Genomic DNA, 20,850 nt, shown 5'->3' on the forward strand with positions numbered 1-20,850 from the left:
TCAGAAGCCTAATGAGAGAAGTAGCACCCAGGCCTCCACCAATAACCCACTACTTGTATGCCATAGCCAGCACCCTGCTCACTCTGGAGCCCAGCCATGAGCTCTCCTCTCTGAGTTCTGTTCTCTGAGATCATGAAGGCTTAAAAGCCATTGTTTTCTAAATAAAACTCAGGTTTTAAGTTTCTCTGCTACACTGCTCCCTGTTATAAAGAACTGGGAAAGGAAAGAAAGCAGAGGGGACGGAGACCTCAGGCCTTCCTCACACCCACAGCCCAGGTGGACTTACACTCAACAGAGCCTGTGGTTTGGGAGCAGATCTGAATGGACACACATCCCTGCGAGTGTTCTCCTGCACGCTCTGTCCTCTTCTTGATTAACCCTGCGCTTTCGGTCCGTCCAGCTCAGCATTTTCACTCTAACAAGCAGGTCCTCTTACAATTTTACCGTAAGCACGGAGTAGTTCCCCACTCTCAGGACATACAAGCAGGAGACTCCTCCCCAACACTACATCTTACCTGGGCCAGACACAGCCTGTGTGTCTTTATATTTATCCTTTGCCACAGCCCAATCCACAGCCACTGTCCGCCCTGTCAAACAGAAAAGTGGCATCAGAAAGGCTTTCCTCAACATCGCCCTCTCTTGTAAGTAAATTCCTACTCATCGAAGACAGTAACAGAACAGCGGAGACAACGAAACTTCCAATTTTGAGAATGTTGCTCCTTAATTCAAGCTTCCAGTGGCTGCCTGCTCTTTTTGACCCTTAGCCTTTTGTTCAAGGAACAGAAATTCTGCCTTTCTACCCAGCCACCACACCTGGGACAAGATGCAGTAGGAAGCAGTGTTTCTAATTAGAGTAGCAAGAGGCAAAACAGGGATTTTGGAATAATCTGTACCATTTTCAGAGTTAGGAAATCTCTAAACTAACTGCTTTTTAAGCACAGCACATGATAAATCATAGTTACAACCATGAAAGAAGAGCTTAAACACCAACCTGCAAGTAGTAACAATTATTCCGGGGAGGGGTGGGTATTTGGCATGGTGGTTGAGATGTCCATACCACATTCCATATCAGAGTACTTGGGTTTGAGCCCCAGCTCCACTCCCAGTTCCAGCTTCCTGCTACCTGCACACCCTGGGAGGCTGCAGGTGATAACTCAAGTGCTTGGGCCCCTGCCTCCCACAAAGGAGACCTAGACTGAGTTCTTGGCACCCCAGCCATTGCAGGCATTTGAGGAGTGAACTAGCAGATGAAAACTGTCTCTCTTTGTCCCTCTGTCTATCTCCTTTACTTTGCTTATCAAATAAAATAAAATAAAATAAAAACCATTATCCTAGGGACATTTTTCATTAGGAGTTAACAGGATACTCTTAGCAAATAAAAGAAAGGATATTGAAATAGGTTCTTTCAAGTTTAACTCCAGGATCAAGTATTACAAACATTTCTCCTAGGTATCCTAGGAGAGACTCAACATTAGCAGTGAGACTCAACAATGCAACCATCTCTTGAGAATGTAGAAAGTAGATTACTGTGCTAACTCAACCAAACACCGAAACTTTTCTGACCAACAGTATGGGTACAGAAAACTTGCCTTTTATCTCTTTCATGTTCATGCCTTTGAGAGCTTTTCCTGCTTCTAGAAGGTTTTTGAACTGCACAAAAGCAAAACCACGCATCTTTCCATCTGTGTACAAATGTACAAAAAAGTTAGAGGCAGCAAAGGGAGAGTCAAAACTATAAGAAAGAAATTACAGCAAGTTGGACTGGCAAGATGGCCCAAATCCTGCCGAGTAGCTAGCCCCTTCCTAAAGCAACAGCTTACCTCCTCTTGCTGAGTACACCCTGACTCAGGCTGGGAGACGCATTTTTCTCCAACTGTAACTAGTCTTCTAAAACTAAATCTGGGGGCTGGTGCTGTGGTATAGCAGGTAAAGCTGCCACCTGCAGTGCCAACATCCCATGTGGGTACCGGTTTGAGCCCTGGCTGCTCCACTTCTGATCCAGCTCTCTGCTATGGCCTGGGAGAGCTGGCCCAAGTGCTTGGGCCCCTGCATCCACATGGGAGACCTGGAAGAAGCTCCTGGCTCCTGGCTTTGGATCGGCCCAGCTTCAGCCATTGCAATCATCTAGGGAGTGAACCAGCAGATGGAAGACCTCTCTTTCTCTCTCTGCCTCTGCCTCTCTGTAACTCTACTTTTCAAATAAATAAATAAATCTTTAAAAATAAATAAGTAAATAAAACAATCTGATCTAGCTTAAAAACATCACTGAGGAATAGCACTATTATTTGGGTTTCTATTACTCGTCAAGTACTGTGCCAGCTACTTCATACATATCTATCATCCATGACATATACCTTGTATTTCTATTTCAAACAGTACTTAGTTCAAAGGTAATATGTAAAACCAGGGTAACTAATCTTAATCTATGCCAAGTGAAAGTGTACCAGTACCTGGCTTCTTAGGGACATTGACTTCCAGAACAGCTCCAAACTGAGCAAAAATTGTCTTCAAGTCATCTTCTGAACACTGAAGCCAGATGTAAAGAAAGAAAAAGAAACATCAACTACTAAGTTCATTCATCAGAAGACTGAATATTTGTACTCCTTTTATACTTTTTCTACTAGGACACCAAACATTCCTGAACAGAGACATCTTGCTCTGTATCTAAGAAGCAAAAAGACAGATGTCAGAGGGCTCTTCCTCCCCGCTTTCCCACTGGTTTCCCCAAGACGAAGGCATCACACACTTGGCGTCACAGGAAGCTCTTGTCTCTTGGGCTCACTTTCTGGATTCAGCAGGGCTAAGTTTCACTCCCAGAGGAATGAAGCCCAATTACCCCATCTTGGTGAGGCACCCCACCAGGGAGCAGGCCTTGGCTCTGACAGCCTTCAGCATAGGCAGCGTCTTTTCTCTGTCACTTACCTTAAAGCTCAAGTTCCGAATAATTAACCTGGCTTTCTTATCTGCCGCTTTGGGTTTTTTAGACTTCAGCTCCTTCTTCAGGGTCTCTGAATTTTCTAAAAACATAAGAGGCAACGGAGTAAGTCTGTGCTCCAAACCACCCACTTCTAAACCATAACATCACAGGAAAAAAAACTACTGTGACAGATACTTTCCACAGGCTAGCATGGCAATATTCAAGAACACGATTTTCTAAAGTGAGACGGAGACAAAAAACTACAATGAATATCAAAGATACACTGGATGATTCTGGACATCAGAACGAATTTCAGGAAGCTTTAAGTTCTAGAAGCCACGCCCCCGAGGCACGCTGCCTCTCTCTTTCATGTGCTGCTCCTCACCGTGGGGAGAAACTCCCCTCAGTCAGGAGAAACTCACCATTTTTCCCCTTCTCCTTGGACTTAGCCCTCAGTTTTTTCTTGGCAATAGTCACGTTGATCTTGTGACCTTCAAAGGTGGTGATCTCCTTGAGAGCCCTCTGAACATCTTCCGGCATTGAGAAAGTGACATAGCCAAAGCCTCGGCACGACTTACTCCCTGCAATGACACAACACGGCAAGATGAGAGTGAAAGCAGAGAATCACAAGCCACGTGCACTAAGCCAGTAAATCCTAAACGCCTAAACTAGCAGATATATTGCCAAACCATCCCAAGAGTTTGCCAAAAGTGTCAAAAAAAAAAAAAAGGCTGACACCAGTGGCCCCTTCCACACTTTGCTCAGAAAGTGTTAAGACTTCTGCCTGCTTCTTATTTGCTGTCTTCACTGTCAGTTCTTCCCCCTTTCCTGGTAACCTCTAGAATATGAAGGATCCATGATCTATATATTAAGCCTCCAAAGAAGTACTCACCATCAAATACAACAAAATATCACCAGAGGGGCCGGCGCTGTGGCACAGTGGGTTAACGGCCTGGCCTGAAGCGCCGGCATCCCATATGGGCGCCGGTTCAAGACCCCGCTGCTCCACTTCCTGACCAGCTCTCTGCTATGACCCGGGAAAGCAGTGGAGGATGGCCCAAGTCCTTGGGCCCCTGCGCCCACATGGGAGACCAGGAAGAGGCTCCTGGCTCCTGGCTTCGGATTGGCACAGCTCCGACCATCATGGCCATCTGGAGAGTGAACCATCGGGTGGAAGACTTCTCTCTCTCTGCCTCTCTTCTCTCTGTGTAACTCTGACCTTCAAATAAATAAATCTTTAAAAAAATATATCACCAGAGAAGGTAGGAAAGGTAGGTACAGTAGCTTTGAAAATCAGAATATAATAACATAGTCCCTTCTCTGAACAGATCAGCAATAAATGCCTGGGGTCCCAACAGAAGAACTTCAAATAACAAACACTGGGGCCGGTGCTGTGGCGTAGCAGGTAAAGCAGCCACCTGCAGTGTCAGCATCCCATAGGAGCACCGGTTCGAGTTCTGGCTGCTCCACTTCTGACCCAGCTCTCTACCACTGCCTGGAAAAGCAGTAGAACATGGCCTAAGTCCTTGGGTCCCTGCACCCACATAGGAGACCTGGAAGAAGATCCTGGCTTTGGATCAGCGCAGCTCTAGCCATTGTGGCCATCTGGGGAGTGAACCAGCAGATGGAATACCTCTCTCTCTCTCTCTCTCTCTGCCTCTCTGTAACTCTGCCTTCAAATAAATAAATAAATCTATAGGAAAAAAGAAAGAAAGAAAAGAAGTATGGGTAAGAGGAGGAAATGCTTCTACAATGAAAACCCTTAGAAGTGTCCTCATTCTAACACAGGCCACCCACCGTCTCACTAACAAGCTGAGCAGCAGAACATGACACAGCATTCTGTAAGTCAGTAACTCTCTGGCGGCTCAACCCAAAACCCTGGACTCAGGCCTGACTCCCTGTACCTGCTTCCTCTGGTAGTTGACATCTGACCCATCAGCTGATCCTCTCATCTCTAACTCCAGAAAATGTCCATATTGCAACCTCCTTCTCCCACCTCAACCGCTACCACCTTGGTCCAACACCAAGACTTCTCATCTGGATGATTTCAAGAGCTGGCTAACCGGTGTCTCTGCTTCTGTCCTATTCTCCAACAGCCTACGCACACCACAGCAGCCGGAGAGAATCTTTCAAAACGTAAACCAGAGAAGCCGACACTGCGGTATAGTGGACTAAGCCTCTGCTTGCAGCGCCGCCATCCCATATGGGCGCTGGTTCTAGTCCCGGCTGCTCCTCTTCCAATCCAGCTCTCTGCTATGGCCTGGGAAAGCAGTAGAGGTTGGCCCAAGTGCTTGGGTCCCTGCACCAACGTGGGAGACTCGGAGGAAGCTCCTGGCTTTGGATTGGCCCAGCTCCAGCCATTGTGGCCATTTGGGGAGTGAACGAGCGAATGGACGACCTCTCTGTGTCTCTCCCTCTCTGTCTGTAACTCTACCTGTCAAATAAGTAAATGAAATCTTTTTTAAAAAAAACATAAGCCAGAACATTCTACCGCCCTCTGTCTGAAACCAACGGCTTTCCAGCTCAGAGCTAAAGCCAGTCTTTGCAGTGGCCCATGCGGTTCTAAATGGCCGGGCAGTGTGGAGCTCCTGTCCTAACCCTCCGCCCTTCACGCATTCATTCCAGTCCCTGTGGCCTCCCCGATGGGCCTCCACACGTGTGCAAACCCCTTCTCGAACTGGCTGCTCTCTCCACCTGGACTGCTTGTCCCCCAAGAAACAAACTCATTCTCGCCTCAGCTGGCCTTTCCTGACCACCCTTATCCACACTGCCGCTTACCACCCACACGTGCCCATTACAGACACTTGCTATCCCCTTCCCCTGGCTTTCTCCTCAGCCTCCATCAGCAATATCACTACACAACTGGCTGTCTTCTCCACCCTCAAGACCCAAGAACAGGGATTTCTGGTTTGGTGGTGCGCACTGCTGGATCCCCAGGACCTACAAGTGCAACAGACACACAATAGACATTCAATAAACAACTGCTAAATACATAAATGGTCAAAGAGACGGCATACTGGCCAGGAACTTCGGGTCTGATGATCAAGTTCTCGTCCACGACTTCCTACCTATTCCGACCTTTAAAGTAAGGAAATTTCCCTAAGCCCCTAGATTCCTGTCTGTAGCATGGGATTCAGACTCTACCTAATAAGCCGATGAGCTCACCCGTGTCAAGCTCAGCACCGTGCCTCGTAGTCAGCTGACTCGATACATCTGACTGATGCTTTCTTAAAAGTTAGCTATTTTCATTTTTACCAAATGAGACAGTACACGCGAGCGCGCACAGCGAACGGAAGGCGCTAGAGAAACGTCAGGGGATGCTTTGCATTCCACAAACCGACCCCGATGGAGACACCCAAGGCAGATTGTTTGGAAAAGAATTCAACTCCCAAGCCCTTCCCGTGAGACAGGGCTCCCTGAAGCTTGGGAAGGTGTCCTCGCCCCCATCCTACTCCCAGAAAACCCCAGCCCCATCCTCGACCATCCCGCCCCCTACCTTTCTCAGTCACCACGAAGCACTGCTTCACCGGCCCCACCTGACTGAACAGCTCTTCCAGCTGCTCGCTGCGGGCCGAAGGCGGGAGGCGGCCAACAAACAGGGTCAAGCCCGCCATGAGACCCGGAACCTGAGGCTCGCGAGGCGGCGATCGAAGTAAGCCGACGCACGCGAGAGAAAACTCAGCTTCAGCAGGACAACCGCACCAAGGGACCGGAAGATCCCGGAAGTGTCCGTTGCTCAAAAGAGTCCGGAGGGGCACATGGTAGGAAGACGAAAGAAACGTTCCGGAGTGAATAAAAAAGAACACCGCCCAGGAGGCGGAGCTGCTTGAGCAGGGTTCCACCCCCTGTTCCAGCGCCGCTCGGCCTCCTGCAGGGAAACCCGCCCTCAGCAGTTCTCCAACTGCTTAGAATCTAGGAGAACGACCCCCAGTTCCCGAGGACAGGCAGGAGTCACTTCTGCCCAGAGTCTAGCCCAGCTCTGACATATAATGGATGTTTAATAAATATTCTCCGAAGTATCTATATTTCCAGGTTACATGCTTAAGTTGCACATAGAACACACAAATACAGACATAAGTATGCCACATACATCATTCGGACAATTCTTATATGCTCAGAGACTGTGAGACCACTCGGCCTCACTGGAAAATTGTACCTACTAAAGCACAGGCAAGGATCACCGTAATTATTCTTTTTAAAAAATATTTATTTATTTAGGGGCCAGCGCTGTGGCATAGCGGGTAAAGCTGCCACCTGCAGTGCTGGCACACCGTATGGGTGCCGGTTCGAGTCCCAGCTGCTCCACTTCCCATCCAGCTCTCTGCTATGGCCTGAGAAAGCAGTAGAAGATGGTCCGAGTCCTTGGACCCCTGCACCTGCATGGGAGACCAGGAAGAAGCACCTGGCTCCTGGCTTTGGATCGGCACAGCTCCGGCCGTTGCAGCCAATTGGGGAGTGAACCAGCGGATAGAAGACCTCTCTCTCTCTGCCTCTACCTCTCTCTGTGTGACTCTGACTTTTGAATAAATAAATAAATCTTTAAAGTCAATTAATAAAACTTTAAATAAATAAATCATTGCTTTTAAGTGGTGGTAACCCACACAAAGGAGGCAGACAATTCAAAACATGTAAACGTGCAGTGAAAATTAAGTTTCCCTTTCTCCTCAAGTCAAATCCAACCACTTTAACTACATTTTGGACAGGCAGATGACTGGTTAGTGGTGATGAAGGAGAATGCTAAACACCAGATTTATGAAGCCCTAGCCCCAGCTAAGTCATACATGCTTTGAAGAAAAAAACAACGGCCATGGTTACTGTTAAACCCATAGCTCAAGAAGGAAAGCACTGAAATACAAAACAGATTTTTTTAAAGGCTGCTACGTTAATCTTATCTAGGATAAAGACAAATTGACTAAGTGGGTGTGGGACCCCATATTCCTCCCTCTTCTTTCTCCTTCCTTCCTGCCCACCCGTGCCCCGTCTCACCTTGGGAATCAAAATCCCATCCTTAAAGACCAAGTGGCGAACTTCAGGGCCCCATCTGTGGGGAGCCCTTCCCAGCCCTGGCTGCAGGATGTACGAGGGAAATCAACCCTCAGAAGTTTGTCCCCCCACCCCCTTTGTGACACCCCCTACGAATGCTCAGTTTTGAATGCCTTGGACCCTTATCTGCCTTAAAGGACAAAACTAAACTGTGTCCCAGTGCCCATCAGGGGGCAGCAGCCACCCACAGTGTGATGCTGTGTCCCCCTCCGGGAGGACAGCAGCACGGTGAACCCTTTCTACCCCAGCTGTTTCCCACCCAACCCCCACCCCCATTCCTATCTGGGAGGTCACAGGGTTCTTCAATCAGAAATATTTGCTCATCCATCTAGCCTGGACACACGCGGTGTTCTTTATTAAATAGCAGGAGTTGTGGTACCCTGCAACGTGGCTTCCGGGGAAATAAACTGCTGGCTTCTAGCTCATCCATCACCGTGCAGGAGCCTGGGAAGGCAATCAGAGAGCCTGGGCTGCTCGTAGGCAGCCTTTCCCACCCTTCCAGCTCTGCCTACCCCAGCCCCTCCGCCGCAAGCCAAACTTCCTATAATACCAAATGGTTCTTGTTCTTAGCACTGCTCACAACTGCAGTTAATTACTGTGCCGTTGTGACTGTGTGATTAGCTGTTAAATGTCTGCCTGCCTCCAAAGGCACTCAACTTCCTAAACTCAGGGCTGGAGTCCACCTCATTCATCCTTGTATCCTCAGCACCTAGCACAGGGTGGGCATCCAATCAATATTTCTTCAAAGAGATTGAATGAACTAATGAAAGAGTGAAGATGATTTTGCCCCCTCAGTCCCCCAAAGAGGGAAATTTGGCACAGGAGGAGGCCTGCACGAGGATCTACCTGCACTTCTGGGGAAGCAGTAAGGAGACAAGATGGGAGGCTGAGATCGAAGGCTTGGCCCTTTCTGAAGTCAAGGGGCTGAGGTCATTCTTGCTGAAATCAAAGAGGTGTCAGATGGGGCCAGTGTTGTGGTATGGTGGGTAAAGCCACTGCCTACAACGCCAGCATCCCATATGGGCACCAGTTTGTGTCCTGTCTGCTCCTTTTCTGATCCAGCTCCCAGCCAATGGCCTGGGAAAAGCAGCAGAAGGTGGTCAAAGTGTTGAAGTGCCTGCCACCCATGTAGGAGACCTGAGTGAAGTTCTTGGCTCCTGGTTTCATCCTGACCCAGTCAGCCAGTGGATGGAAGATCTCTCTGTCTCTCCCTGCTCTCTCTCTCTCTTTTCAACTCTGACTTTCAAGAAAGTAAAAAAAAAAAAAAAAAAAAAAAAAACCTTTTTAAAAATGTTGGAGCCAGTGAACCCTGTGTTGTATTTCTTGTCTCCCCACCCCCACTCTGTTCCTTCTCCGCCCCATTTGGAGCTTTCAAACAGAAAGAGGGGGAGTTGGGGGGCTTGGACTGCTCTGCTGGGAGGTGTGTGCATGAAGCCAAAGACCTTTTGTTGGGGGGAAGTGAGAGAGCAGCTGGCAAGGATCAGAGCGAGGAGGAGATGGCAGAGAGGAGCTGAGTGTGAGCAGAGGCAGGTGAGAGGCAGACGGAAGGGGAGGCGAGAAAGAAAGGGAGCAGTTTCTCAGAGCAGTAAGCCACGCTTGCTCAACACAAAGCTGGGGAGACCACTACGGCCACTATGACAGCGGTGAGAAATGCCTGCAATTAGGAGGCTGGCAGTTTCCTGGGTCTCAGCCCAGAGTGACGATGCAGCAAGAATTTCTGAGCTCTGCTAAGCCAGGTGATGGAAGAGCCACGGTCAGAACCACTCCGGCCCCATCCCTCAACTGTGCCTGCACCACTCTCTTCTCTGCGCCATTTCTCTCCCCTGCTATGCCTCTCCCTCTCCCCCAAACATTGCCAATTCCTCTCCTTCCTCTGAGGTCCCAGGCCCCTGGTTGCTCCTCTCAGCCAAGACAGATCATCAGTAATGCTTGAATTCTTCCCCTTGTGCCTTGTTCTGGTCTGGGCCAGTCTGGTCTGGCCAAGGGCCACAGCCTGTCTGGGCTCCCTAACCTCCCTTCTCTAAACCCTGCTAGCTGGGGGGCAGGCAGAGTTAGATGAAAAGCACTTGGGTTTCTGTTTTTCCACTTTAAGCCTAGTGTGTGTGCCCTGGCAGGTGCTCGTGTACTGAGCAGGACATCTGCCAAAGTGCCGTCAAATTTTCATTTTCAAACCTCATCTACCACCCTGTTTTTGTGCCACTCTGAAGCAACGCACTTTAGCCAGATGATAAATGCACGCTCCAGAGCTCAGAGCCAAATGCTCAGGAGAGGCAGGGGTCAGAGCGCCTGCTGGCTGGATGTGTTCTTGGGCGTCTGCACTGTGCGTTCTGCGCTGGGAGCCAGGCTGGAGCTGGGGTTAGGGCTGGGGCAGGCTTTCTCCAGGGAGGATTTGCACCTGCAGGAGATGAGAGTTCTGAAGCAGAAGCAGGTGGTTGTGAGCCCAACCTTGAAGACGCCCCTTGGTAGGTAAAGAAGGTAGCTTCCTCCTTGTGAATCCCAAATCGTGGGGACATGGCAGGGGTCCCTTTTGCATGGGCATCATTTAGTACTAACTAGTCCCGAGCCAGCTGTCCACCAGGATCTGAGTCTCAGGCATGTCAGCAATTCTACCTATAGCTCAGTTTCTGTCTCAGCTCTCCCAGCTGCGTTCTGTCCCTTGAAAAGTCACTTCCTAGAGAGTCAGAGTGTCTTCTGGGGTCTCCAGGGCCCAGGCTCCCAGGACCCTCCCTCCTCCTCATCCCAGCCACAGACACAGATGCCTGGACCTTGTAGAAGGTTCCTAAAGTCTGAAGGGGCACCCCCACTCCCCATCCCAAAGGCTTCTCTTATCCAGTTCTATTGGTGTCACTGCTGCTGTTGTCCCATTTAAGCTTTTCCAAGAAGGTCAGAATGTTCTCCTCTGAAAATATTTTATTGATAAATTAACTCTGAATGCGTTCACCACCACCACCCCTACCCAACTGCTGTCAAGGCTGCTAGGTGGGCCATGGGGCATAGACCCTTTCCTGGGGAAGGTCCCTGGGAGGACAGGGAGTCTCACTCACACAGGTGTGGGATTCCTTGGCATGGCACAGGTGGGTATGGGCCCTGAGGTGGGTCCCCAGGGCTTCTGGGGACAGCCCCTCTGACTCAGCACCGAAACAGGGAGAGGTGGTCGGGAGTGGAGCACCTTGGGGCTTTATTGCTGGTGAATGCCAAGGACAGCAGGACACCTGCCAGCCTGGAATCGCAGCTGAAGGCGTCCGCACCCAGGGCTCCAGAGAGGGTGGCACTGGTTCCCAATCAACAGAGCCTGGCTGCTGACCTGCCCGCCCATGGGGCCCCCATAGGGAAGGTGACGGGAGAGAGGCATCTGAGCCAGGCAGGACTGGGAGAGAGTTACAGTGTGCAGGTCTCAGGCCGAGCAGGAGCCCAAGAGGGATGCTGGGTGGGGCAGCCAGGGAGGCGGCTGCCCTTCACAGGTCTATGGTGTCACTGCCCATGCTCAGCTCGTCGATCTGTCGGCAGGCGTCCAGGAACTGCTCCCGCAGCAAGGCCTCCTCAGCCTGCAGCTCGGCCGCAGGCTCTGGGGAGTTGCAGGAGGGCGGGGACAGGGCCTGGTAGGATCCTGAGGCGGGGAGGCTGGGGCTGCTTCCTGAGGCCCGCGGAGGGCCGAGGGCGCAGACCAGTGGGCACCTCGGGGGCCTGTCGGGGCAGGAGCACAGCAGCATGGACGAGCTGTCCCGCGAGAGTCCGCACAGGGAGCCAGAGGAGGCGCTGCTGCCCGGGGGCCAAGCCCCTGGGGAGGGGAGCTCCGGGGGTACCGGCGAGCCGGGGTCCTCCTCCAACCTCCCACTGGGCCCAGTCCGGATCTTCGCTCCCAGCGAGGCGGTGCGGTAGAGGCCGAGCCCAGGCAGGGCGTCCCCGAAGGCAGGGCCCTGGAGGAGGCCGGGAGCGAGCAGGGCCTCGCTGCAAAGGGCCTCCTCGATGCTGCGCCGCAGGTTGATTGGGGAGGGCGGGCGGAAGTCCACGGTGGCATCGCTGCAGGGGGAGGAGGCCGGGGATGGGCCCGGGTTGACCGCTGCGCCCTCGAAGCCCCGGCAGCCTGCGCCCTGGATCAGGAGATCTGGGCCCGGTCCTGCCAGCGCGCACAGCTGCAGCAGTTCCGCTTCGCCACGCGCAATGGCACTGCCCAGGGGCTCCTTATCTGGGGGCCCAGGGATCCAACCTCCGGGCAGCAGGGGCGCCGCGTGGCCAGGGGACAGGCGGAAGAGCTTGGCCCAGCAGCGTGGCGGCACTCTGGGGTTGCAGAGCGCCGGGTAGAGGCCCAGCAGCGCCAGCGGGAGCGCAACGCCCACCTCGCCCAGGCGCAGGCCTAGCTGGAAGGCCCACCAGGACCAGGGCCCCTCCAGGCCAGACTGGCCGCCATAGCCCAGGGCGTGAAGCACCTCATAGCCCTGCAGGGCCCCGCTCAGCAGTCCGAAGGTGCCAGCCACTGGGGCGGTGCGTGCCGCGCGCCGCCAGGACTCCCGCGGGGCGAAAGGGCTGCGCGCCTGTGGGAGAGGGGTGGCGCCCTTGAAGCCAGAGCCTCCCAGGGGCGCCCCAGCCCGGCGCCGCCGCCTGCCCCGCCAGCAGGAGAGCGCCAGGAGGAGCCCCGACAGCAACGCGGCGAGGAAGGCGTGCAGCCCGCGAGAGGCGAGGCGCAGGGGCCGAAGAGGGCGGTGCGCAGCGCTCCCCAGGGCTGCGGCGGCTGCCAGGCCCAGCCCAAGGAGCAGCAAGGCGGCCAGGCCGGCCGGGCACCGCGGCGGGCGCGGCCGGGCCAGCAGCAGGCAGGCCAGCCCCAGGCCGGCGGCCAGGCAGGGCAGCGGCAGGTCCTGCAGCAGTAGCCAGGCGAGCGCGGGCAGCCGCTCCCGGTGCCCGTAGGCGTCGTAGAAGAGAGGGAAGGCCCGCGTGGTCCCGGCCAAGAGCAGCAGCAGGTCCAGCAGCGCCAGGCAGGGGGCGCCAGGTGGGCAGCGCCAGGGCAGGAGGGCCAGGGCCAGCAATGCCAACAGGACCACCAGGCCGAAGAGCGCACCTACCCCGTACACGTGGGCCTCCCAGGCCAGCCCCCAGCGAGCCCTGGCCTCGGCCCAGTTGGCCTCCAAGGTCAGGAAGAAGAGGGGCAGCGTGGCGGCAGGAGGCTGCCCGTCGCGATCAGGCAGATCCCCCAGGCTGCAAGGCTCTGGTGCACACTCTGGCTGCAGCGAAGGGCTCCCCGGGCTGCCGGGAGAGGGGTCGTCTGGGCCAGAGGTGGGGGTGCTGGGGTCTGTGGGTTAAAAAAAAAAAAAAAAAAACACTTGGCTGAGACAGCTGTGCAGACCCCCTTGCCCTCCCCACAGCCAGGGCCTGGAGCACCAGTACCCTGGCCCCTCAGGCCCTCCCTGCGTGATCCACCTGACCCCTGGGGCCTCTCACCTCTCCCTCCCCAGGAGGTTTCAGTTCTCACATGGCCCCTCCCCTACACCTGCTTTCTTTACTCAGTTTCTGTTTCTGCTGAGAAATCACAGACCTCCCCAACTAACCCCCCCCACCACCACCACCAGAAAGGCCGCTTTATGAGAACAGGCAGGCCTCTTCGCTTTGTGCACTTCCGAGTCTTCTGCCTCTGATGGTTCCTGGCCCACAGTTAGCACTGAGCAGACACTCATAGAGTAAGTGTCCCCACTGTGCCCGAGTCTCTGCAAAGGCAAAGTTGTCCAAGATCCACACTTGTCCAAGGTCACACGCTTATAACTAGAACCCAGACCCGAGCACCAGTCTGATCCCCTTTCCCTACCCCCAGAGCTCTTCCTAATGCTAGTTTGCTTACCTTTGTTCTGCATCCAACCCCCACCTCGGTGCTAAGTGCACCTCTGCCCTTGGTCAGCTGTTCCAGCCACCCCATGTCCCTGGCGTGCGCGCACGCACACACACACACACAGCAGGGGGAGCAGCCAAATACTCCTGTCCCAAGCACCCTGAGTACACACGCTGCATACTCACTGGCCTTCCCGCCCGCTACTCCCATCAGCCTATATACAGCTGTGGACCCCATCCTGCCTCCGTCTCACTTTAAGGTTCTGAAGATAGATGCTGCTTTGATTTGACACCCTGTCCCCCTTTCACAGAAGGGGGGACCCCCTGGGGGGCTCCCAGGCTGCCTTTAAAGCCCCAGGGAGAAAGAACTGGGGACACGGTGGTAGGACAAATTGTTGCCACCTGATTAAGTGAGCCCCTCAGGTTCTCTGGGATTTGCTAACTCAGGTCTCCCCATCTGTTAACATCTTCCTATACCCCTTGGTGAAAGAGACAGTATGGACTAAGTTCCCTAATTCTACTCTCCTGGAGCCAGAGAGGTTAGTTAGACCAAGGCTTCTCCCTGGGACCAGACAGCAAGGGAAGGTGCTAAAAGCTGAACCTCTCCCTCCCCTCACCCAGCAGGCTCAGCAAGACTGGGAAGAAAGGGTGATGGCAAAGGAGGATGAGACTACATGGCATTGAAGGGGAGGTGGACAGGAGACAGCAGCGGGACGAGCAGCGAGGGCCTCCTGACGGTCAGACTCCTGCCCCAACAGCCTGTGCCCCGGCCATGCTCCAGCCACGCCTCGGCTGGACAACACACAAAAAGCCTTGGAGCACTGCCACCCCTACACAGTGCCAGCTCAGGCTGCGGACATGCAAAATGCAATCATTCGGAGAACAAGAGAAAAGGCGTGAGGGGGCCGAAGGGAGGGGAAGGTGATGGGATTGAGCAACTGCAGAGGGCAGAGAGGGAGCAGCCAGAACTTAAGCCTACACAGCTCGCTGCTGACTGTGAACAACACCCTGGGCCCTGTTCCATCGCCTTCCTCAGATCTGACATGGGGACTTGTAGGATAAATGGGAAGCGAGAAGCTCCGCCCAGTGAATGGGAAGCTCCGCCCAGTGCGTGATCATGACCATGGCTGGTGTCGTTCCTGCAGGCCAGTGTTCACCGCTGACCACTCATCAGTTCCTCTTGTCTGACGGCAACCCCTTCTGACCTCAGATTTGATCTTGAATGAATGAATTAAAGGCTTAGTGCATCCTAACTTGCTTAGAAAGACCACAGTTAGACAAATGCGTGGACAGCGGCACTTCGTGTTGATTCACTTTAAGAATTCTGTTTATAGAACACCATCCTGATGGCCTAGCCGGCACTGAAGACCCCCTACCACTGGTTAAATGAGAGGCGGTTCAGCTGGGAGCACATGGCGTCAGAGGATTAATCCACATCCTCCCTCACCCCTCATTCTCTGGCGCCCTTACCCCACCCACTTCTCCGCTTGGTCTCTCTTCTGCCTTTGTGTGCAGAGATGCACGAAGACCCCGCCCTGCCTCCCCCCTACCCCCATCCCTGATCCTTGCTCACCCTCCGCCCTCATCCCTTCTCACCCAGGGGCCCCAGGAAACCCTGTCTCTCAGCTCTGTCCCCAAGCACTAGAGCAAATTTCAACACCCCTAGGAATCCAGAAAAAGGATTAAAAACCAGAAAACAGGCAAAGTATAGGAAGAGCTCATCTGCCAGGGAGTGCGCTCTGAATGACGGGCACTGCGTGGGGACAGCTGTGCGTGGGGACAGGCGGGTGAAAACCCAGCTTACTGCCTTGGAAGGGTACCCTTGATCTCCCGTCCCATCTCCCCATTGGAGGCTTTTGCAGAAAGTTTATGGCTTCCCCCAGAAGACAGTGATCTTCTGGTCCCCCTTTCCCAGGATGCCTCCCCTGAGCAGGCCTCCCCTCCAGGGAGGTCCCACCCTAGCCTGCGGCCCCCTCTTGACCTCAGGGCCGAGGGAGGAGACGGGATGTCAGCGTGAGTAATTGGCGAGGCTGGAGCTGGCTGGGGAGGGGCAGGGGAGAGGCCAGCTCGATTCATGGAAAAGTCAGGCCTGATTATCCACCAGCTGCTCAGATCAAAGGGCTGGCCTATCACGGCTCCACTCTGGATGCTGGAAGCTGCAGCGAGTTTAGTGGCCCCGCCCTATCCCTCTCCCCACCCCCACCACCAGGACCATGGAGGACTGGTACTCATTGGAAGGGTGAAATTCAAAACTTCTAACAAGTGGCACAGGTGGCAGCCATGCAGGACAGAGGCTGGTCATGGTGCTCAGAGAGTGGAGCTAACTCTCAGAGGACGAAGGGCAAGTGGGTGTCACCAAGGGCGAAGAAAGCCCCTCAATGTTCTATGCCCTGAATGGCAATTGTGGTGAGAAGAGGCTGGATGTAGGCTCTGCCCAATGCAAGGAAGCCCTAGGAGTTGAACACTAACAAGATTAGAAAAGCCCAGAAGGGTACGTGGAACCGAAATACTCTCTTTGGTCTCCAACAGCTTGACAGTACTCCAAACTCTTCTCTCTCTCTCTCTCTTTCTCTCCTCCCCCCCCCCCTTCTCTCTTTCTCTCTCTCCTTCTCTCCAGGAAACCCATAGCCCTCTGGGGTTTATCCAAGATGAACAACAGCCAGGAAGAGGCTGGGTTCCTGCAGCCACCAGCTAGGAGGGGGAGCGAGGGCGGAGCTGCCAGCCCTAGCTGTGGGCTGCCTGATACTGTCCAGACTCATTAAACCTGCCTGGCCAGCGCTGTCACCAAGGCCGACAGACCGCCAGCCAGCATCCTCCCCCCCGGAGGCACAGAGCCTGCCCCCATGGCAGCAGCTCCTGCCCTGCTGCACCCTGGGGTAACCAGGGGGACAGAGACTCCACACCCACCTGATGGGTGTGGAGGGGAGGGGTGCAGTGACCCATGCTGGGGTGAGCCAGAAAGTCAGGTGCTGTGTTATGTCTGGAGCTGGAAGAAGCTGGGGGACCAGTTGTTTCCACAGCTGGGCCTGGTGGAGAGGGGGCTGGGAGATTTGCAGCCCCAGTAAACCCTTTGCAGACCAGAGCTGCACATGGGAGTCCCTCCCCATGGCTCCCTTGGCCTCATCTACCAGAACCTCTCCCTGGGCACCCGTGGCCTCTGCCAGGCAAGTTTTGTGTCATCCCAGTGCCCAGGGCTGGGGCGAGGTGTCTGCAAAGGTAGGGTCTAGAAGTATATTTGGAGCACAGTGCAGGAGAGAAGCAAGGTCATCGAGTACTTAATGAGCTTCTACTTTGTGCCCAGCTTCATGTCAAGAGCTCGCATTATCTGGAAGCTTTACATGAACTCAATAAAATGAGTAATATTATTAAACCCTGGTGTGACAAGAGAATTTCGGCTCAGAGAGGTAACGTAACCTACCCCAGGGCACCCAGCTGGTACATAAGTGACTTGGCTCTCAAAGCCCAGGTCCTTTCCCTCTGCACCAGCGGTTCGTCTGTGTGCATGTTCTGAGCGGCCCCCTTGAACGAAGGTGGCATCTGTCTGCTCCAGGTTCTGCTTCCATGTCTTGTAGATGAGGGCCCCAGCTCTGCCCACATCTGACAGCATGTCAGCTTAGATCAGACAGCACAGGAGAGGGCTCCCAGGCCGCGGGAGGGGAGAAGGGCCAGGCCGCTGGGAGTTGGGGGTGGGGTTATCACGGAGACTGGAAATCATGAAGGAGTTCCTGTGTCTGTTTGCCCTGATCCATCTGTCTCCATCCTGCTCTGCCTGTGACTGCGAAACTCTCCGAGGCCCTCTGCTTAACCCTGTGTGGGACCTTACCCAGCAACACTTGTTCTCAGGCCAATGACATATGTCTCCATAGGGATGATGAAGAGTATGGTGGCTATGGTTACAGAAGGAACCGTAAGAGTCCCAGAACACTGACGAGGGACTAGCATGGAGTAAGTGCTCAATAAATCATTGTCAGACTCAAATGGATTGGATACCTACCTGGTGATGTTGCTCCTACTGAGGCAGAGCTTAGGGAAACAGCTGGGTCCAGCAGGCTTGGGCCTGAGAGCTCTCTCTGCAAAGGGGATGGGGGCGGGGACAGAGTGGCGCCAAAGAACCCTGCAGAGAGAGCACACAGTCAGGTGCCATCCTACCAGCCAGGCTTGGCCTCTGGGGTTTTAGAGAAAATCCTGCTCTTCCCTGTAGAAGTCACAGTCCCTGGAATTGTCCTCACATGCTCAGGTCCACTATGAGCTAAGCTACAAGTGTGGAACCAGACTCAGTACAGCAGAGAGAATGCTTCCGTGTGGACCAGCAGCTCCTGGCCCAGAGGCTGGGAGAGGCAACGCAGGCCTCCCCTGAGCCAAGACAGAAAGGGAGGTGCTGGTTCGGTCCCCAGCACAGCGCCTAGCATGGAGAGATCTTCCACAAACACTTGCTGCAATGAACTAAACACTCACCTGGAGAGCTGGAGGCAGAGCTGGGGGCTGTTGTGGCACCTGGGGGGCTGGAGCCTGAGAAATTCCGGAGCGGAGACAGAGTGGTGCCAAAGAACCCTGCAAAAGGAGCCCATGCCCAAGCTGCAACCTAGCAGCCAGCGGCGCCCAGCAGGGGCTCTCCTAGGAGGGGCAGGTACTCACCAAAGGGTCCCAGGCGCCCAGCAATCTCCGCCAGGCTGGCCCGCAGGCTGGGCAGCAGGGGCAGCGTCCGGTGCCCCAGCGTAGGGGCTGCACCTGCTCTCAGCGCCACATCAAACTTCAGCTCCAGCTCGCTCTGCTGGGGCCTGGGGGCACTGGATGGAGGCGCTGCAGCCGTCAGAGCAGTGTCCCAGGTCACAGTACCCGTCCTGGGCTGATAGGGAGCAGTGGGCCGGTCGGTGGGCCCAGAGACGCGGGACGTGGACTCCAGAGGTAGGGACGAGGCCCAGGGTGTAGCACTGCCTTCGGCAGAGCCCCACTCTGGAGGGGAGTTCCCTGGGGAGCCCACGAGCAGGTCCCAACGAGGATCGGTCCTCAGCCCACTGGCTACCTCTTCCCCTGGCTCCCGGCCTGGCCCAGGAGAGAGAGGCTGGGTCTCTGTGACAGGGCTCCCCCAGACAGCAGCAGGGCCCCGAAGATGGAATTTGAAGTTAAGTCCCAGGTTGAGAGACAGCACAGAGGCCTCACTCTGCGGTGGCGGGGTCAGAGTGGTGAGAGGGGCCACGGGGACAGAGGAGGCAGGCTGGGGGCCCACAGGGACAGCAAGCAGGACCCAGTAGAACAGCCCCAGCCCCAGACAGCCACGCCTTGCCATGGCCCCACCTGGCCTAGGGTGGCCTGGGTGGGCAGGGGGCTTGGTTCTTCAGCACCTCTTGGGCACCCAGGTCCTGGAGGAAGGAGAGGCCCTGTGAGCTCAGGCTGTTGCCACTCACCCTCTTGGGGGTCCCAGGATCAGACACCCCAGACAGCGCTTCTGTTGGCAGAGAAGCAGGTGCTGAGAGCAGGATGCAAAGTGCTGTGCCCCAGGGGAGAGACAGAGGGCTCTTCCTGACAGCTCCTTCCTGTACTTTCAGGCTCCTGCCCAATCCTGGCCCCACCTGCTCACCAGGAGGCTAGGCTCTGCCCGCAACCAAGGTCCCCCACCTTTCACGAGGAGCAGAGAGGATGGACTTGGGCTCCCAGACTCAGGCACCTTCCTCCCCACTCCCCACCCCCTCTTCTGCCCAGCCTTCCCTCCTCCCTACTGTGTGCCAACAAGCACCCTAAGGAAACACAGCTGCAAGCCAGCAAACAACCCTCCTGCCGGAGTCTCCCGCTCTAACAGGCCTGAGTGATATGGCAGAGCCAGAGAGGCCTCCCAGGCCCTGCCCAGAGAAACTGGGCCCCTCCACCGGCAGAAGCTCCCTCCCCCTCTTTCCCCAGGACCCTAGAAGTATTGGGGGGAGGGGCAGCTTGGTGATTTCTGGCTCCCTGGGGAGGAAGGGCAGGCTGATCAGACTTGGGGTGGCTGCAGCAGCCTGCCACTGCTCCCCAGGACTTGCCCTTCATGGGCACATCTGGTGGGGATGGGAGGCTGGGCCGGGGCACACGTGCACCCGGTACCCTTTCATCACACACGCACGCAGCCACACCTAGCGCCCGCCGCACACTCACCCTTCACACACCCCTGCACACATAGTCCGCCCTGCTGAGCGCCCTCCCTCCCCCATGGGTCCCGACCCCACGAGCTCTATGAGCTGCCACCTCCTCGGTCTCTCTTGCCATGCAGACACACACACACACACACACACCCCTACACACATGCACACACTCTGTGTAGACGCACAGCACGCACACACCCCTCGCGGGCACATATGCACACACACCCCCCGGCCGGCTCCTCTCGCACGCTGGGCTCCTCGGCCAAGTCCCTCGAGGAGGGGCGGTCGCGGCGGCCCAGGCACCCACCTGGGCAACGCCACGCGCAGTCTCGCCGGTTCTCCCCGCTGCACCCAGCGCCCGCACTGGCGATGGAGCCCTGCGCTCCCGACGCCCGCTCGCCTCGTCCAGCCACTGCCGCCCCTGCCCGCCCCCGGCCCGGTCCGCGGCCCGCAGCGCTCACACCAGGCGGGCGGCCGGCCCCGCGCTCTGCGCTCCGCGCTCCCTCCCCGCGGCGGCGCCGCCTCCTGGCTCCGAGCCTGGCTCCCCGGCGAAGCAGCCCGCGCCGGGCTCCGCGGCAGCCGCGCTCTCGCGGCCCTCCCTCCGCTCCCTCGCTCCCTCGCCCGCTCGCTCCCGCGCCCTCCCTCCTCCCACCCAGCCCGTCGCCGCCCGCGGGCCGCCCCACACCCGGGGACGGCGGCCGCACGCGCGCTCAGTCACCCGGCGCTGTCGCGGGCGCCTGGGGCTCAGCTGGCGCGCCTTCCCCGGGGGAACACACCCGCGCCAGAGCACCGCGCGCGCACACGCGTGTACAAACACACCCCTTCCCGGGGAAACACACCCTCGCCAGAGCACCGCGCTCACGTACCTTTGTGCACACACACACATGCCTTCCTTAGGATACAAGTTGACTCCAAGAGCATCATGTGCCCACACATATGTACGGGCACATACACAACCTGTGC

At 55.6% G+C, this 20,850-nt stretch overlaps 2 protein-coding genes across 4 annotated transcripts in view; both read right to left on the reverse strand.

Annotated features, from left to right (window-relative positions):
* The window catches only part of RBM28 (RNA binding motif protein 28), a 33,096-nt gene extending 26,436 nt beyond the window's left edge, over positions 1–6,660 (reverse strand). Inside the window, exons 1-6 of the mRNA XM_002712070.5 lie at positions 6,414–6,660; positions 3,340–3,498; positions 2,923–3,017; positions 2,451–2,526; positions 1,590–1,682; positions 516–587 (exon numbers count right to left, since the gene is read on the reverse strand). Coding sequence (XP_002712116.2) covers positions 516–587; positions 1,590–1,682; positions 2,451–2,526; positions 2,923–3,017; positions 3,340–3,498; positions 6,414–6,531 — 613 coding nt within the window. The 5' untranslated portion in view covers positions 6,532–6,660. The remainder of the gene's footprint in view (positions 1–515; positions 588–1,589; positions 1,683–2,450; positions 2,527–2,922; positions 3,018–3,339; positions 3,499–6,413) is intronic.
* A 4,192-nt stretch (positions 6,661–10,852) lies between these two features.
* On the reverse strand, positions 10,853–20,476 carry PRRT4 (proline rich transmembrane protein 4). Of its 3 annotated transcripts, none has more exons than XM_051849766.2 (6): positions 20,195–20,476; positions 18,410–19,134; positions 18,230–18,325; positions 17,769–17,888; positions 13,018–13,244; positions 10,853–11,980 (listed from the first exon to the last, which is right to left on the reverse strand). In XM_051849766.2, the coding sequence occupies exons 2-6, from the start codon at positions 19,059–19,061 to the stop codon at positions 11,501–11,503; spliced, it is 1,575 nt and encodes a 524-aa protein (XP_051705726.2). In that variant the 5' UTR covers positions 19,062–19,134; positions 20,195–20,476; the 3' UTR covers positions 10,853–11,500. The 3 variants fall into 3 exon arrangements, with proteins under 3 accessions (XP_051705726.2, XP_069927679.1, XP_051705724.2); XM_070071578.1 differs by having other exon boundaries at positions 10,853–12,492; XM_051849764.2 differs by having other exon boundaries at positions 10,853–13,244.
* Positions 20,477–20,850: the final 374 nt, after the last annotated feature.

This window comes from Oryctolagus cuniculus, chromosome 3, assembly GCF_964237555.1.
Source record: "Oryctolagus cuniculus chromosome 3, mOryCun1.1, whole genome shotgun sequence".
Lineage (NCBI taxonomy): Eukaryota > Metazoa > Chordata > Mammalia > Lagomorpha > Leporidae > Oryctolagus > Oryctolagus cuniculus.

Excerpts from the sequence above, each read along its gene's own strand:
- PRRT4 (XM_051849764.2), bottom strand. The coding sequence starts at position 19,061 with ATGGCAAGGCGTGGCTGTCTGGGGCTGGGGCTGTTCTACTGGGTCCTG. Across the intron at positions 18,326-18,409 it reads TGGGCGCCTGGGACCCTTTG|GGTTCTTTGGCACCACTCTG; the intron begins GTGAGTACCTGC and ends CTCCTTTTGCAG. Across the intron at positions 13,245-17,768 it reads AGTAGGAGCAACATCACCAG|ACCCCAGCACCCCCACCTCT; the intron begins GTAGGTATCCAA and ends TTTAACCCACAG.